This window comes from Taeniopygia guttata, chromosome 4A (genome assembly GCF_048771995.1).
Source record: "Taeniopygia guttata chromosome 4A, bTaeGut7.mat, whole genome shotgun sequence".
Lineage (NCBI taxonomy): Eukaryota > Metazoa > Chordata > Aves > Passeriformes > Estrildidae > Taeniopygia > Taeniopygia guttata.
In genome coordinates this window covers 12,725,154-12,742,889 of record NC_133029.1, presented here as the reverse complement: position 1 = coordinate 12,742,889, position 17,736 = coordinate 12,725,154, and the positions used below count along the sequence as shown (strand labels likewise).

The 17,736-nt window shown below is 40.3% G+C and overlaps 1 protein-coding gene across 6 annotated transcripts in view; it reads left to right on the top strand.

Annotated features, from left to right (window-relative positions):
- Positions 1 to 17,736, top strand: part of AFF2 (ALF transcription elongation factor 2) — a 332,557-nt gene that overhangs the window by 305,302 nt on the left and 9,519 nt on the right. For 5 of the 6 annotated variants that reach the window (XM_012573138.5, XM_030272689.4, XM_072929172.1 and 2 more), the window contains exons 16-21: positions 2,942 to 3,078; positions 6,229 to 6,300; positions 6,662 to 6,755; positions 9,473 to 9,520; positions 10,026 to 10,075; positions 14,331 to 14,545. In XM_012573138.5, the coding sequence (XP_012428592.4) occupies positions 2,942 to 3,078; positions 6,229 to 6,300; positions 6,662 to 6,755; positions 9,473 to 9,520; positions 10,026 to 10,075; positions 14,331 to 14,545 (616 nt within the window). The remainder of the gene's footprint in view (positions 1 to 2,941; positions 3,079 to 6,228; positions 6,301 to 6,661; positions 6,756 to 9,472; positions 9,521 to 10,025; positions 10,076 to 14,330; positions 14,546 to 17,736) is intronic. The other variant, XM_072929173.1, reaches the window with a different exon arrangement.

The following is a 17,736-nucleotide window of genomic DNA, read 5'->3' as shown; positions in this document are numbered from 1 at the left end:
TGGGAAAGCTTTTTTGCTTGCTTTACCCCAGATGAAATTCCAGTAAGATTGGCCTAATTATGCCAAGTGTTTGGATGTTGATAACACTACATAATTTGACATTGTATTCTAGCATGGTTTGTTCTATATAACCTATGCCAGTTGGGAGGTGTCCTTAATAAACGTTTGCTTTGCAGGAAGGGGCTTTGCTCCTGTGTGTTACATAGGGTGCAGAACAGTGGCTCATTCAGGAAGACTTAGTGGAACTTGACTCCTCTACTCAATTTAACTAAAATGTCTAAAATGGAGTTTGGCCATCCACTTTGCCCCTCAAAGAGCTGGGTGTTTGTTCGCCTCTCAACTTTATTATTTCTGGGGGTTTTGCATGTATATTCTATCATTACCCATCAGAGATTTATTCTGTGCTTAGGAAAAAAAAATAATAAAACCCAAAACAAATACATGCTATGTTTTTAAAAAGCAAAATAACAAAACAAAAAAGCCTCTCCCTCTGCTGTCAGTGAGCTGAAGGAGAGCTGACATTTCAAGCTGTCTGCTTCAGCTCTCCAGTCTCCCTTTTGGCTTGGGGCACAGCGTTTCTGAGTGTTTTCTGTGTGGGGTGGTTCAGGGTTTTGGCACCTGTTGTGACTGTCAGCAAGGTGACAGTCACCCCTCCCTGCATGCCCACTGACAGGAGGTGGCCTGATGGCTTCCAGCCAGCTCGGCAGGGCACGTCCAGCCACAGCCTGGCGTCTGCAGGCTCACAACTCCTCCCACAGCTGGGTGACCTTTAAACAAAGCACACATGCTGCTGGCACAGGGCTACCTGCTCCATGCTAGCAAATATTTACAGGCTCAGGCTCCCGATGATCTCAGCACGCTCCAGCAGTTCCCCTCCTTCTGCGGCCGGACGCGCTCACCAGGTGTGGAACCTTCTCCTGTGCTCTTACCTGTGCCTGCAGGATCAGGGTGTTTCTCCACCTGTGCCTGCAGGATCAGGGGTGTTTCTCCACCTGTGCCTGCAGGATCAGGGTTTTTCTCCACCTGTGCCTGCAGGATCAGGGTGTTTCTCCACCTGTGCCTGCAGGATTAGTTGTGTTTCTCCACCTGTGCCTGCAGGATCAGGGTGTTTCTCCACCTGTACCTGCAGGATCAGGGCTGTTTCTCCAGCAGCACTAAGAGGAGCAGGCACAGCACATCCCATTGTGGTCCTGCCTGCCACACACAGTTTGACAACCGAGTGCCCTGATGTGAGGCTATCCACTGTGATCAACTTGTTGGCAGGCATAAATATCCATTAACAAAGTATCTGATTTTTCCTTCTGCTATTTAGATCTCAAGTCTTTTTTTTTCCCCACCCAATGCAGCTGCACGCAAATAATCTCCATGTAACACATTTGGTGTGCAATCCCATAGTGTTACTTGTCCTATGGAAACAATTGCTGCTGGTTACTTGGTGCTGACATGACAGAGCACAGGCAGCATTGAAAGATGTGTTGCAGTGGCTAGAAAGATAATGCATGTGACCTCAAAATGTGTCAGCAAATGTTAATGAGATTTGTGGCAGCAGTGTTCCTGAGCTTGTAGAGAAAATAGATTTCTGGTGAAGGGCAGGACATTTCATGTCTTACGGGAGCGACCCCATGGAAACCTCTCCTTGTCTGGCTGCAGTAAGGGATCAGCTAATTTGGGTGGGCTGCTGCAGTGGCAACTTGCTGTACCATATGGAAGAGATCTGGGAGACCTCACTGTGTGCCTGTCTGAGATGTGATGAGCTGGAATAATTCCACCTTCTTCAGAGAATCAGATCCCATTCCTGGCTCAAATTCTGTGTCTCAACTAAATCTGCTTGCAGCCAGATTCTTTTTTCCGTACCACAAAAAGTCATCTTTGGAAGACTTTTTGTCTTCCAAAATGAATGGAAATTCTTTCAAAGTGAAAAAAGGAATTTGAAGAATATGCTGAGAAGCAGCCACTGGAATAGAGAGGGAGCAGTCAGAAACATTTCCTTTTTTCTGATCCTTCAGTTAATACCTATCAATTATAAAAAGCCTCTTTATGTAATCAATGCACTAGAGCAGTACTTGAAATTAAAGGTGGGCAGAATTGGTTATGGCATAGACGGAGCCACAAAGACAAGTATACTGTTATCTTGGACCAATAATAAATGTTATGTTTAGTATGTTGTGAAAATGGGCTTCTGTTTTGTGAATGGAAACATATGCAGATGCATCAAAAATATTTTGATAGAGACATAGACATTTTTAAATTATTTAAAGTATATTGGATCTCCTATATCAAATGCCACATTAGTAGAATTCTTACATTCAGCTATCAAAAACTGAAAATGTTAAATACTATTATAAAGTGCATACTATAAAAATGTCATATATAATATTCATTACACATAAAAAAAGAAATCAGTATGTCTAAGTCAGTTTAATCACAACCATTATGAGGACTAAAACCTTTTGCAATAAAATCCTAGTAAAATGAAATATTAAGCAGTGCTATATTGTCTCCCTTTTTTTTTTCCTTCTCTTTACTCATCATATAAATGATGAGATTTTTTTTTTTCTTTGACCAACAGTTAACACAGAATATGACATCAGCCAAATGGCATAGAGTTGTTACTTAACCCTTGCATAGTGACATTCAAACTTAGTTCATCTGTCAAGGAGCAGTATGGATGTGCACAAAGATGCTTAGTGCCCTTTCTTGCCTGTGTAAATCCCTGATGTCAGGACATACACTGACTTTCCTCTGTGGAGCATTCAGCCACACAGTACCCTGAAAAGTTTTGGTAAAAACATAGTTCCTGTCTTAATTGCTGTATGAATTCATTTTTAACTACCAGTGTTGCTTTGCTTTCACCCTAAAGCTAGTGTTTCTTTGTAGAATAATCTGCCCACCTAAAAATCAAAGCTGAAGGATTTTCTTGACAGTGTCATTCCCATTTCAGCTGGAGAAGTTTGGTAAAGCAGTGAATTATGCTGATGCTGCCCTCTCCTTCATCGAGTGCGGGAACGCTATGGAGCGAGATCCATTAGAAGCTAAATCTCCATACACCATGTACTCAGAGACTGTGGAACTCATCAGGTTAATGTCCTTTCTGTGATCATTTTCATCATCTCATTTCAGTCATAATTAGAACCTGCTATGTTTTAAAAAATACCATTTCAACGTATTAATGATTTGTCCAAGGCATCTTCATCTCAGAAGTCATCATAATTAGTTCTTGCCATTTTATTAATGTCATGGAAAATTTATAATTGATGGACACTGCTTTTATAAATTATCCCCTTTAGAGGTTATAATGTGAGTGTTATAATTTGCAATATTCATAAAATTAAAATTGAAATGTAGTGGGTGGAAGTAAAGTATAGTAATTTCACTGTTTGGCAATGACACTTGTCTTTTAAAAGGTGTAGTTTTACAATTCTAAACATTAAAGGGAGTCTATCAGGATTTCTATTACAAACCCTGGTTTTAGAGGTTTATAACTTGGCTGTTAAAAAAGAGAAAAGCTGAAACTTGGGATAAAAGATTATAGCCAGAGAGGAAGCTTCTGCATATATTGTCCTGAAAACAGTATATTTTTAATGTTACAGGAATGTGAACCGGCTGAATTAATTTTAATGCAGTTTTGTAGACTCATAGGCTAGAATATGGATAAGAAAGTCTTTACATAGTAATAAAGTGTCTGAATTATTCTAAAATCTGCTACTGCCTCCTTATAGCTGTTTCATAGTGTTGGGTCCATAGAAATAATAGTCTCCTGAGTTACTAAGTTTGCTTTACTTGAGCAAATTATCAAAGTGAAATCAAGCAGGCTTAAACATACCTGTAAAGTAGAACAACAAGATTTTTCCTCTTCACTGTGATGCACCTTTGCTTTCCCCAGTGTATGCTGGGAACATCCTTGTTAATGTCAGTGTAATTACTGGCAGCTTGCAGAATTGAAAGAAAAAGAGGCAAATCAAGCCTTAAATATTTGGTTTTTAATATGTCAATGGTGGTTTTTTTTTTAACATGCTGAATTAGCTATTAGGGACTGCCAAGATAATGCATGTTTTGCATTTTGAATAAGTAGGTATTTGCATAATAAAATGTATCAAGTCTTAAGCTCTTACTATCAGGTAAATAATATACTTGTTAAATATATTTTAAAAAATTACATTTTACACTTCATAAAAGGAAGAAGGAAATCTACAGAAATCACTAAAGAAAAAAAATTATGTTCACTCAACACTTGATCCATGTTAAACCCTCGAGAGCAGAGGACTTAGAAAAGGAGCCACCTGCCTCTGCTCTGCTGTGCCCAAATCATCCTGCAGTCTGACAGTGTGTCCTGAACTACACAGCTGCAGCTGCATGGCAGAATAAATTGTATTTAAAGAAGTATTCTTTAAAGAAGAGAATGCTTCTTCATAGGAGCCTGCACTTTTTTTTTGGTTTTTTTAAGAAAACCACACAACCCAGTTGAAATCATTGCTCCTCAGTCCAGCAGTCTGTTCAGAGTGCACAGACCAAAAAGGTTTGTTCACCCATAACATGTGAACCAGTTAAATCAGAGAATGGCAGCTCCAGGAGTGGCTCACAAAAGGGCAGGACCTGCAGGAGCCAGGTGAGGGCACAGCTGTATCCTGGGGTATCAGCAGCCCTGCTGCCTTGCTGCTCCTGGCACAGTCCTGCTGCAGGCTGTGGGACAGATAGACCTTGGCATGGAAGCAGCACTTGAGCTGCTTCTGGCTGTGGAAGAATCTGTAGAATATGTTACAGTACATCTCCAATATATAAGTAGCTTAAGTCAGGTGAGATTAATTCTACCACCTACCACCAAAAGCAGAGTTTAGTTCACCAACTGTTGCATGTAGCATCTCGTCACAGCCAGTGAGACTGATTTGTCCATTTAACTGCTGCCAGTGGTCACACATGGACAAAAGGTGATTGCCCAGGTGAGCAGCAGGCTGGGGCAGGCTCAGTAAAACTCCATGGGCCAGGACACAATTCTTGTGGGCTACAGTGGGTGCTGGATGTACAAACAATGTGGCTGTGCACACAACACCTTCTCAGCGTAGCTGCTAATATTAACATAGTTTTTTACTGTGAGATAACAAATAGAGGAAGATTTTTCTCATTTTTACTTTTCATCAGAAGCACAATTTCCTCCTTTTGCATTTAGCCATGTCTGCCCTATTTGCATCAGACACCTATTTGTGAAAGCAAGTGGAGCATCAAAGAGATTGGGACTATCAGAGATCTGACTGTCAAATGTGTTTTAAGTTAATGGTAATGCTGAAATCCCAAAGAGACATAAATCTTTGTGTTTGATCACATTCATCCAGTGTGACTAGAACCACAATACCCAAGAGCAGGTGGGACAGGATGTGGAGGAAGCACTCCAGCTGGGGTGGTGCAGCTGCATGCTGGGCTGGGATGGCTGGTGAGAGCAAGGCAGGGGAGAGCAGCACAGCTGCCTGCACTCCATTACCTCCTTGTACATGAGAACTCATCAACACTGCCTGGATACCTTAAAACTTCCTTACGCAACGCTGAACCCTATTACTTATTCTAACACAAGTACCTGTGAAATTGCATTACAGCTCAGAACAATGATTTTATGCGATGAATTGATTTTCAAGAGACTAATGGATAGAATGGAGTATGCTCAGTTAAAGGAAAAAAAAAGGCAGAGGAAATAGGAATACTCAATCCTTGATCATCCAAATGCTGGACAGCAGCACTTAAATAGAGAGGGAATACCAAGTACACAAGATTTATAAATTAATGAACCCAAGAATGAAAAAGCTGTGAACATGATCTTTCCTATATGTAAAACCATTTTCTATATAAAATGTATTTATTAGAAGGATTTTGAAGATTATTCAAGCCCAAAGTATTATATGTAAAACCTTATTATATGTTACGTTACACTTCAGTACCTAGAGGGCCAAGATCTTATGCTTCTGTTCAACACTCATCCCAAATGTTTGCAGGACTCAGCCTAGCTGGCTGGATATAATATCATTAATATACCCAAGAATAGTTCACCTTGTTGGCCCAAAAAATTGGTTGGTGATTTACGTAAGTTGTCCAGATTTTAAGTGATGCATTCTGTTGCGTTTTACATTGATCTCTTCATTACAGAACACTGTGACCAATAACTGTTGTAGTTGGAGAAGAATATCTGATTATTTTTGGAAACATCTTAACTCTCAATTTCTTATCTCTCACCTTTCTGACAAGGTATGCAATGAGACTCAAGAATTTCACAGGCTCTTCTGCCACGGAAGGGGACAAGAAATTAGCAGTTTTATGGTAAGTCCCTTAGTGACAATGAGAGAAGCAGCTAAAATCTTAAGGAGGACTTTAAAAGTACTGAATTACTTAAACAGCTTACAGAAGATCATTATTCTTGTTTTCCATTAAACTATTAAAGGATAACTAATGGATTTCTTCAGCAGCTGACTAAACATTTATTCTGCTAATTTATACTCTTATCAAGATGGGATTTTAATGCTTTAGACCACTTTTTTTTTTTTTTTTCCATTTGCTTATGTTTCAAAATGTAACCTTAGAACAGAAACTGCAAAATATAGGTCAGCTTTTTTTTTTTTTTTACAGTTTATAGGTTTCATTAAGCAATGGAATTAACATAATCCTTTCCTAATTACCGCAGCTACCGATGCTTATCACTTCTCTACTTGAGAATGTTTAAACTAAAGAAGGACCATGCTATGAAGTACTCCAGATCTCTGATGGAATATTTTAAGGTAATCTTTATTCTGTTTAATTTATTGATATGAAATGAAATTCACACCAGCACTGAGAGCTCTCAAAAGTATAAAAAAGTCCCACATTTAACCTCTCCCTTGGGAAATGCAGGCAGGATGGCTGCCAGGGAATGGGGACAGAAGTGATTTGGGGGATTTTTGGATTAGTCACTTTATTCAAAGGAACATACTCAGTAATTCTACAAAAATAACATTATTCTCAACACCATGTAATGTTTATGCAAGTTTTTGATTCTTTCAAGGTTTCAATGTGCAAGTGATTATGAACTGACCCCCAATGAGCCATAATAAAGCAATTATTTGGGCTGTAGTTAGTTAAGTTTAGATATTAGATTCAGTGAGATTTCCTGAAGCTTATTGCAGTTTCAGAGCTTTCTCCTTTTATTCCTGTGGAACTTAAAATTACCTTAGCTACATCTTGAAGATTTGCCTTTACCTTGAACTGAGCGGAGATCCGATGGTCATGACTTGAGAATGTTTTGTTTTACCTTGTCAAATGCTGTTTACCCAGTGTAAAAATGACAAATCCTCACTGTTCCTAGATTAAGAGAGAAATAGAATCTTTCTTCAGCTCTGAGGTTTTCGTATTTATATTTCACTGGTTAATGCTGTTTGAAGCATACATTAATTCTTTTACTTTATTACTACATATTATTCTATAATTATGTAATTATGCTGGCTTGTCAGCCCATCAGTCTTTTTTTCTTGGTGTTTTCAGCCTTTGTAAATTTGTTCAAGGCTTTGATATATTGATGTTGCAAACCAGTAAAAACCTCTAACACTGCAGTTTTCGTATTTTCATGTAAATGGTGATACAATGGTCCTTCTGCTGTAAAACTCCAGTACTGCCATGGCAGCAGCCACAGTTCTGACTGCCCATGTGTCCCCTATGTGTGTCTCTGTGCAACTTCAGTAATTTGAGTCCTAATCTTGTGCTTAAGAGGAGGCTCTCCTGTACCATTAGGAAGTGCCTCTGTTGTGCTCATGGAGTTTTCAGTCAGGGATTTGCACAAAAAATTAAATTTGAGCTACACACATTTGTAACCTCAGCATTTTCATAAAATGTATTCCAGCCACTTCAGATTCTATCCTGGATGAATGTAGATTGTATCTTAAAAAAAGGATTATTAGACAAAAAAACCTTTTCTGCAGAAAGTAATGATTTCTAAAAAAAAATTTAAAAAAATAAAAAAAAGCGGGAGCAGGGGAGAATCTCTTTCCCTAAAGCCACTTTATTTTCTCTAGCTGTGCAAGTAGGTAAGATAAAGAATATATTTACTGCTCCCAGCATAAGAAAATGTCCTTTAATGTAAATTAAAATAAGAGAAAAAAATAAAAAAGCAATAAAATAGACAAATCAGGAATATTAGGCATGGGCATGCAGTTGAAGCTAAGTGTTTCAGTTGATGTTACAGTATGTGTGCTATGAGCAATGTAACTCATTTGCTAGGAGCAGTGTTTGAGTGTATACAGATTATATGGTCAGGTTCTTTCTGTAATAAAGGCACAGGAGGAGAAAAGAAAAAAAATTGGAGCTATTAACCATGTGTTAGTTTTGTATTGCTGCACCACGCTCTCTGTGTTCACTAGCAAGAATCTGTAATAAAAATGCAATAGATTAACTGTTTGAATAGAGTTGTTATTCAAACTTTTACACAATTTTAACTGTGAAAAGCAGCCCACTGTTTACAGCAGAGCTGGGGAGGAATTTTTCAGCCAAATTGTTCTTTATATTTTTCCTCACAAATGCCACTTTGTCCAAATTGAAACCATTTGTGGACAGAACTGGTTCTGATTAATTTCCAATTAAAAGCTTCAAAATGATACTTTTAACATTTCAAAACAGAAAATAGCCATTTAATCATGAAAGCAATTTTGAAATTTAGAGGCAACTTGGAGTGAATACTACTAAAGTGATAATTTTTTTTAATTGAATTTAAATGTTTTATGATCAGAAAAAGTGACATCCTGATGTATTTCCTCTGAAAGTTTGAGGAAGATTTTCATGTTTTTGAAAACATGCTGTCAGTAGTCATTGAAATATTTTTGCTAAATATTTTCATTATCAAATAGCTGCTTCCAATTGAGATCTAGTCTTTATCTTGACAGAGCTATTATTTGTCTCCAGGTACAGTTAGGAACAATCCTCAGACAGGAAAAATTAACAATAAAAGCTTCTCCTCCATTTCTGAAGACTTTCCAGGGCAGTTTAGGTCCCTCTTTCCTCGTATGCTCCATATGCTGTGTGCTGTGAACACCCCAAGTCATGCTCACAGCCTCTGTGACAGGCAGTGGCTGCTCTGCAGGAATGCCCAGGCCAGGCCAGTGCCGTGGTTTGGACAATGTTTTCTGCTTTGGTCAGAAATGTTGGGCTGTGAGCTGTGGTTTAGAGTCCAGGGTGCTGTCTGTGCTCCACTGAACCTCTGTGCCTCCCATGCAAGATAGCCATTACAGTAACCAGATGAGGGTTGTAAGAATGTGGGTAATACTTTGCAGAGAACTTGTAAAACTTGATTGAATTTTCACTGTGCGTGCTGACTTCTCAGCAAGGGAGCTGAATGATTGTTTTCAGAGGGCACACAGAGATAGCCTCAGCCCTGATACTGCCACTTTGTATGGGAACTGAGATACCACTCAGTCTGAGCAAGGCTGGAAAGACCTGGGCTTTATTGTTGCTCGGCAATCTTTTTGTACAGGGTTTTACAAGGTGCTACACAGACGTGAAAGGCAGAATGAGTAAGCAGGTAAGGAAAGTCAATTTGTGCCACTAAAATATATAAAAACAAAAGCATTCAAGCAGATCCTTACTAAAAATATTATTTATAATACTATCTGAATCCCAAGCCACCTTCCCTAAGCAACTTGGGAGGGATCAATTTCATTAAAGCATCAAGCCAAATTATTTTTATTTCTTAGTAAAATATTGAAGGTCCCTCTAAAGATAAGCAGTCATTTTCACTCTGAAGAACTTATTTTGTAGAATAAGTATTAATGGTAATTAAACCACTTATTTGTGACCTACATCTGCTTTTATTGGAATTTATTCTCTCTTTCATGAAATGATTTTCAAGCTACTGGTTGGAACCTACCAATCATCCACCAGCCACTTAATTATGGGACCAATGTGCAGAGCTTTTCTGCTCCATGCACTGTAGCTCTTGCAATGAAAAGGGGGAATGTTGAGCCTTGTGTCATCAGTATTCATGTACTTGCATCATCTGTATTTACATTTTGGTTTTGTACTTACAGAACTCTTCAAAAGCCTCACAGGCCCCCTCACCTTGGGGCGGCAATGGAAAGTGAGTATTTTCTGCTGAGTACTTCTGTCTGGAAACAAGTGGTTCCAAGAGGAGGGGAAGTGTTTTTCTGCCTCTAAAGGCAAAGGGCAGATCATGGGATCGGTGTTTTGGGAGCTGCAGGCATATTTCAACCATGTATCATGTAGAAACTTTTCTTCTGGTATACAGAATTGATCATAGAGCTGCCTTGGGCTCGTGGGGGCAAGGGGCTCCCACTGGACTAAGTCAGATCCCCCTGTGATCCATCCAGTGTGGGCAGGAAGGGAGAGCTGAATCACACCTTCATGTGTGCAAAGCCTCCTTAAATATAAAATCAGACATGGTGGGTCTGTGCTGAATTCTTTGACAGTTTACTTCTCAAGCCAAATGAAGGCATAAAAATCAGTTGATTAGCTGGCAAGTACCATGACACTTTAGGAAGCCAAAGTAAAGTTAACCTTCATTGCAATGATTTTTCAATGTTTCATTCAGCAATGAAAGACCAATGAATATTTCATTGATATATGGTAAGTGCTGTTTAATAAAACTGAAGGTATAATAGTGGTGAAAATGTGAAGGCACTTAGTCAGCCAATTATCAGTGGCTTCATATTAGCGTTAAAACACCCTCACCTCAGATATGAAGTCAGGGTAATGCAGTTATGTTCAGTGGGGTGCATTGCTGCTGCATCCTTGCCTTTATCTTGCAATGGCTGTTGCCAGCTGACACACATTTCTACTGCTTCTTTGTCCTGGTCACACATCCAGACACAAGTGAAACAAAGGTGAAGGACTTCACCTTTATATCCATCTTTATTTGAGTAGGCTGAATTCTAGGTGAAAATGATTATTGTTAATGGTCTCTTTCTGGTGGTTCAAAAGAAGAAATTACTATTAGACACTACAGGGAAACAAAGAAGGAGGGGTTGAAGTTTAGAACAAGAAGAACTGAAGTTTTCAAAAAGACTTTTTTTTCAATCAGGGCAAAACCAAAAATTCCAACATTTTGCTTTAAGTTAAATATTGCCTCAAATGCTTCAAAATATTTTGGGGTATAGATAGGTATAGATACATACCCCAAATATTCAGTTATTTTGAATATGTATGTATAGAGCTATTAAAGTATAGATTGTAACACAAGCTAAAGTGATGAAATAAGAAATCACTTTAAATAAAAACTGAAAATATATTTTAACACTGGAAAAGCACCTACTAAATTAAATTATTCATTATGTGCCAGTTTTTCCAGGCATTGAAGTGTCAGTGAAACCTTGTATTGTAATAAAAATACATAAATGTTAACATAAAGTTTTAGTGATCAAATAGACCACAGGAGCATAGCATCTCTTTTGTTCCTGAAGAAGGGGCTTGTACATAAACATTTCATGGAGCAGAAGTTATCCTTTTATTCCTGTCCTATAATAGACCCCTATGAAGTGTGTGCTCTGCATCTCCTTCTCTATTTAAAGGAGCTATTAGGTGTCCAGGATTGAGAATAAGTGGGTTTTAACTGGAGTAGAAAATTCTTGTCTGGCCACAAAGTGGGCAGCAGAAACCCAGCCTTCGGGTCAGCATCACTTCTAACATAACACCCAGCTGATCAGTCTCTTCCCACTGACTTTGGAGATAAGGAAGGAAAGCTGTGAAAATGCACATTTCTGTCTTCTATTCAGAGCAGGAAGCACTTGACATGTGAGAGTAACTGAGTGACAAGGCCGTGTTATAACAGCATTACTGTGACACCTGTGGCCCAACACACAGAGACCACAGTCCACACTCTGGTCTTGTGTCCCCTCTGTGAGGAGTCTCAGAAGAAAACAGCTCTCCAGCTGGCTCAGAGCTGCTGTCTATCTCAGGTGGCTTCTAGTTCCTCCGAGGTTTGTCACAGGCCTAGTGCTGCCACTGGCAGCTTGTGCTCTGCCTTCCCCAGGGCTACTTGCTCTATAGTTTTCTATTAATCCCCTGCAAATTTGTGTCAGATGGGAAGAGGATTCACACGCCACAGAAAAAAAGACCAAACACCATCCGGCATATGGCATCACTGGAGATGGAGCAGCAGCCTTGTGCAGGATGGGGGGACAGTGGGGCAATCCCAAATACTTTTTTTAACAAGTTGGTATGGAGTGTAGTCTAGTCAGGATCTCAGATCCATCAAAAATCGCAGCTTGGCTTACTGGAATTTCTTCCTACTCGTTTGAAAGGGTTGTGAACCTCTACAAAGTTGGCCCAGGTTCCATCCTGGCAATGAAACAAATTTTCTCTGGTTTCATTACAGAAATGTTTCCCACCTCTAGCGACAGAAAGCACAAAATACAGAGATTTAGTAGACTCACCACAGTAATAATGGCTGTGCACAACAGGGTAAATCCAATGAACAATGTGCTTTATTTGGCAGAAGTGCGTCAGCTGGTTGTAAGTGGCTCTAACAAAATACTCTTGGTCTCCTCAGATACTTATCATTTTTAACTGCTCCCAGACCTAATCTAGTATAGTTCAGCTCTTCTGTGCAATAAAGACACTGTGGCAAGTCAGGTAACCAGGATGTTCTGAGACTTAAAAATAAAGCATTTGTGCATTAGGACATGCTTAAACCCTAACCCATAAGCTGGGTAAAAAGCTACAAGCTGCCAAATCAATGTGATCTCCAGCTTTGGAAAAAGAATGTATTGCAGGAGCCTGTTGTTGAGCACAGGTAATAGCAGGGCACTGCTGGAAAATCTGCAGCAAAAGCTGTTGCCATCGATGCCTTTCAGCCCAAGGCTGTGCTGTCATATCAGTCTGTCCTGCAGCACCTTGAGGTGTCAGCAGGTCTGTGCCCAGGCAGGGCCATTGACAGTGGCCTTTAAAGCCAAGAGGCCAAGCCCTTCTGTCCTGGGCTTTGGATCAGGCTCAGTGACTGAGCTTGATGCTGTTGCACAGCATGAGGCATCTACAGCTGCATGTCCAGGGAGGGGTTGCAACATCCCCATCTGGAGAGTTTTGGTCTCTTTGCTTCATGCAGAAAGTGTCAGGAGTGTCTTGGCCCTGCATCTCAAGTGTATTCCACAGCAAATAAAATGCTTTTGTTTAGGCAAGTGCTTCCAAACGGGTGAATGAAATTACATCCAGCTGGGGCTGGTCACCAGTGATGTTCCCCAGGGCTTGGAACTGTTTCGTATCTTTATTGGTGATCTGAAGCCCCCTTGATCTTGAAGAGGATTGAGGGCACCCTCAGTCAGTTTGTGGATGACACCAACTTGGGCAGGAGGGTAACTTTTTTTACTTCTCCCAAGTAACAAGTGATGAGACAATAGCCACAAGTAGTACCAGGGGAGGTTCAGATTGGAGATTAGGAATAATTTCTTCACCAAAAGGGTCATGAAACACTGGACTAGGCTGCCCAGGGACTTGGTTGAGTTGCCTTCCCTGGAGGTATTTGAAAGTGTCCTGATGTCAACATGGCATGTGGGGACATGTGCTACTGGTGGACTTGATAGTTCTGGATTAATTGTTCGACTCAATGATCTTAAAGGTATTTTCCAACCTGAGCAAATCCAGGATCTTATATATTTTCAAAGAGAATAGCTGTTCTGTGAGCATTCAGCACTACACAGCTCTAAACAAGAGTGTGCTGTGCTGACCGCTGCACTGCCTGCAACCAGCAGGTGATTCCTAATTGATGGTGTTAGAATTAAAGGAAAATCTATATTAGAACATTAGTGCCTCACTAAGTAGGTAACTTAAAACACTGCACTGTGCAGAACGTGTGGATGAACTGTAGGCAATTAGAACAAATCTCCATAGCCTTAAAGAATCCTATGGAGATATTCATAATCCTACAGTACCCTCAGGTCCTAATACTGCTCTGCAGGGTGCTTTTAAGCTTTGCTCTTTACTTATTGTGGTGACTGTTTTTGGAGCAAATTGTCATTGTGGTTTCCAGAAAATACTTTGATAATAAGCCAATATTGTACATTGAGTGTTTTCTAACTGCCATTGCAGCTTCTGGCAGCAGGTAGAAAAATCATTACAGCTATGAGATGCCTCTTTCTCTGAAAGATTGCTCTATTTTTATGATAGATTTTTTAAAAAATAACAGATTCATTTAAAGGGAGAATTAAATCTCTTTTTATTTTCAGTTATTCCCAGTTTATAAGCTGTCCTTTCTTATAAAATCAGGAGGTACCACTGCACGCTCCCGCTTTACTGGGGTGCAGAGTTAACTTTTCAACTTTTAGGATGGCAGTGAAGTGGGGAGTGTGAGGAGCACTGACTGTCTCTCTCTCTGCCTCTTGCAGGAGCACAGAAACCCCCTCGCCCATGTCCCTGAGCCCGTCCCCCGTCAGCTCTGCTGGGAGCAGCTCAGGCACCGCCGGCTCTTCCTCGGCGGGCACCATCACCATCCCCCAGCGCATCCACCACATGGCTGCCAGCCACGTCAACATCACCAACAACGTCCTGCGCAGCTACGAGCACTGGGACATGGCTGACAAGCTGACCAAGGAGAACAAAGGTACTGCCCTCTCTGCTTTCTGGGCCCCCTTTGGCTCCCCAGCTTTAGCTTTCGCTGTGCTCTCTGGATTTGGACCCAGAACCAGCGCATCTAAGAGCACAACTGTGACAGCTTGAGCAAACAGACCAAATCTGCTTGCTGGTCGCTGTAGCCAATGCGTATCTTCTCTTGTCAGGCACAGAGGGGGATGTGTAACACACACTGAACATGGGGCTATCAGAGCAGCTGGCAAATAATTTAGTGAACACAAGCCCCAAGTGATGAGAGCTTTTAAGTCTGCAAATTCGTTCACAGTTTCAGCCTCTTGCAGAGCACTGAGGTTATTTTCAGATTGCTCTGTCAACGGGTTTAAGACTATTAAAATGCTAGCTAGGATAATAAGCAAACACTAGATGTTATGTTTATGTGGGGAGTCCGATTAGGAGATGTCCACTGAAAGCCATGACCTTGACTCTCCTATGATTGGATTGCAGATCTGTTTGTTTATTCCTAACAAAATGTAAGTCTTTACCACAGTCATTTCAAAAGAGTTTTGGCAAGCAGTTTGTGACTGGATTGTATGAAGTATAGTGGAATGACTGAGATATAACTGAGGGACAAATTTGGTCTGCTGTTGGCCAGCTGTGAACTTCCCCATGGCAATGTAATTATTCAGATACTAGCTTTGGGCTTACACAAATCACTAAGAAAGCTTCCTTTGACACTAGAGGTACAGAACCTAACTAGGAAATAGTCTCATCGTCAATTGACTCATTCTCTTAAATTATAGTGAGATTTCAGATGGCCGACTTGTCCTGACAAATGTGCTTGCTGTATGCAGTTTGATCTTACTCCCATTAATGTCAGTGGCAAATTTCCACTGATTTAGAGAAACTGAGCTTGAGATTTATAGAGTTTTATGTCTGAATGGTGGGTCATAATGATCCATCCCTGGATGAGGAACAATAATAGAAGTTCTGTCCAGTCCTCCCCACTGCTTCTTGTCTTTGTTCACATTGATTAATTTAGTAGCAGCGCAGTCATTTTGGATTTTTTCCATAGCTGCATCCATTTTTACAAAATGTGAAAGCGATTCCCTGTCAAATGTAATGCAGAATGTTACAGTGGGAATGCAGAAGGATGCCCTGATAGGACGAAGAGATGGTGATAATCTTGTAATTAGCCCTGTGTGTTGTGGAGTTGTTAAATGTTCTACTTGGTATTAAATCAAAATAGCTCAGGCATTCAGCCAGCAGACAGAAAATGTACCCAGCCACTGCTGTTATCAGTCCTAGAGCTGGATGAGAAAAAAACCTGCTGATTCTCTTTCTGCATTTTCCTCCCTACTCTCTTCTTTGTTCTCATTTTGATTTATGATCAAATAAACCCAATTCTGCAAAGCCATATAGGAATACTCTTTATTCAGATGAGCAGTCCCTTTGACTTTACTGGGACTGGATGCATGAATAAGGGTTTCTCACATGAGCAAGGCTTTTAAGGTTGTGACCTGTTCTTTCATATCTTGTTTCACAACCTGCAGACACATTACAGGGAATGCAAAGTTCATGTTACTTCAAATTTCATTTAAGTATTGTAAACCATTGGAGAGAGATCAGAGTTTCCTACATGCTATAGCATGTCTGCCTTTATATATTTTCTGGAAAGATACCTCATTTCTAATTAAGTGCTTGATTTAAAGTTGCATGCTTAAACACAAATTGCAATTTGAAAAATTCATGGTGTAGCAAAAAGTATATGAGAACTGTTGTAGTACTCTGCAGGTCTCCATCACACCACATGAGAGATTCTCTTTAAAAAAGAATGTATTCAAGACACTTTGACGTGAGAAATGGTACTGTGTTTCATGAAAACTGGCTGTAATTGTTTCACTAGATGTCATCTGCACCTCTCAAATAATTCAAAGCACCCTTATCTGGTTGGCTGGAACAGGACTCATTGCTTTCTCCAGTCTACCTTTGCCAGCTGTCTCAGCTCTGCTGCACTGCCCAAGTTCTGCTGCACTGGCCTGTGGACTGGGGGTTCAAAACTGCCCTGTGACAGCAAACAGGACAGTGGAAACCCCAGACTCTGCAGTGAGTCCCAGGTGATCATTTGGGCTCTCTCTCAGAAGCTTGGGCAGTCAGTTCATTATGAAAAATGAGATTTTCCCCCCTCCCATTGAAATAAGAATGATGTCAAAACCAAAAATCCACACACCTGCAAAGAAACCATGATAAGATAAAAATTTAGTTCCTTAAAAAAAAAAAAAAAAAAAAAAAAACTAAACCCAACCAAATTCAGTCACTTTGTTGGGTTTTTGTGGTCAGCTCTAATTGTTTCTGAATCACAGGGTGTGTCTTGCTTAAGAATATGTCCTTGATGATCTGTCCTGAGGTGGGTATAAAACTGTGGCCTAATAGCAATTACCTCTGGGTCTTACTGCTGTCATGAATGTTTCTTAGGTCATGTCCATGCAGTCACAAGGAATTTCCTCCACACTGTGGGAGCTGTGCACCTTAGGTTTTGTGCTCCTCTGAGTCTGCCTGCACGCCCCCAGTTTGAACTTGACTCGTGTTCAGCTGGCTCAGAGCAGCAGACAGAAGCCTTTCTTTGTCAGCCTGACAAAAGATGTGCCATTGAAATAAAAATGCATAGCAAGAGGGAGAGCAGCAGAACTGTGACCCGCCAAGCTGATCTGGTTTGAAAACGAAAGCAGGAACATACTGCCATGTACCTACCTCTGGTGGAATTTCCCCTGGTCCACAGAGTTGAGAGTATGGGGAGAATAGATGTAGTTTGGCATAAATCTGCGTCTGTAGCAGGCCAAAGTAAACTGCAGATTTCCCAAAGCCCATGGGATGATTTGTGTTGGCTCACCTAAAGTGGTGTTGTTCACCATCTATAACATCAAACTTTCAGCTGACTTCACAAGATCGGATCTTTTTTTTATGCTTCTGAAGAAAGCAGGACTTCTTCTCTACAGTAGAAAACTACCAGCTCTGTAGGGAGCAAGACCTGTTCTCTCACGCATAAATTTTTTAAGTGGCTTCAGTGCTTGTAGCTTTTTCCAGAAATGTTAACCTGAAATTAGGCATTAAGGTGAATTCTCAGTGTTTAAAGCAATTGCTCTTTATTTTAGCCTAGAATGAGATCTCTAGAATTCAAGCAAGATTGTGCACTATTTCATCAAAATGTATTGATTTTACACTGGA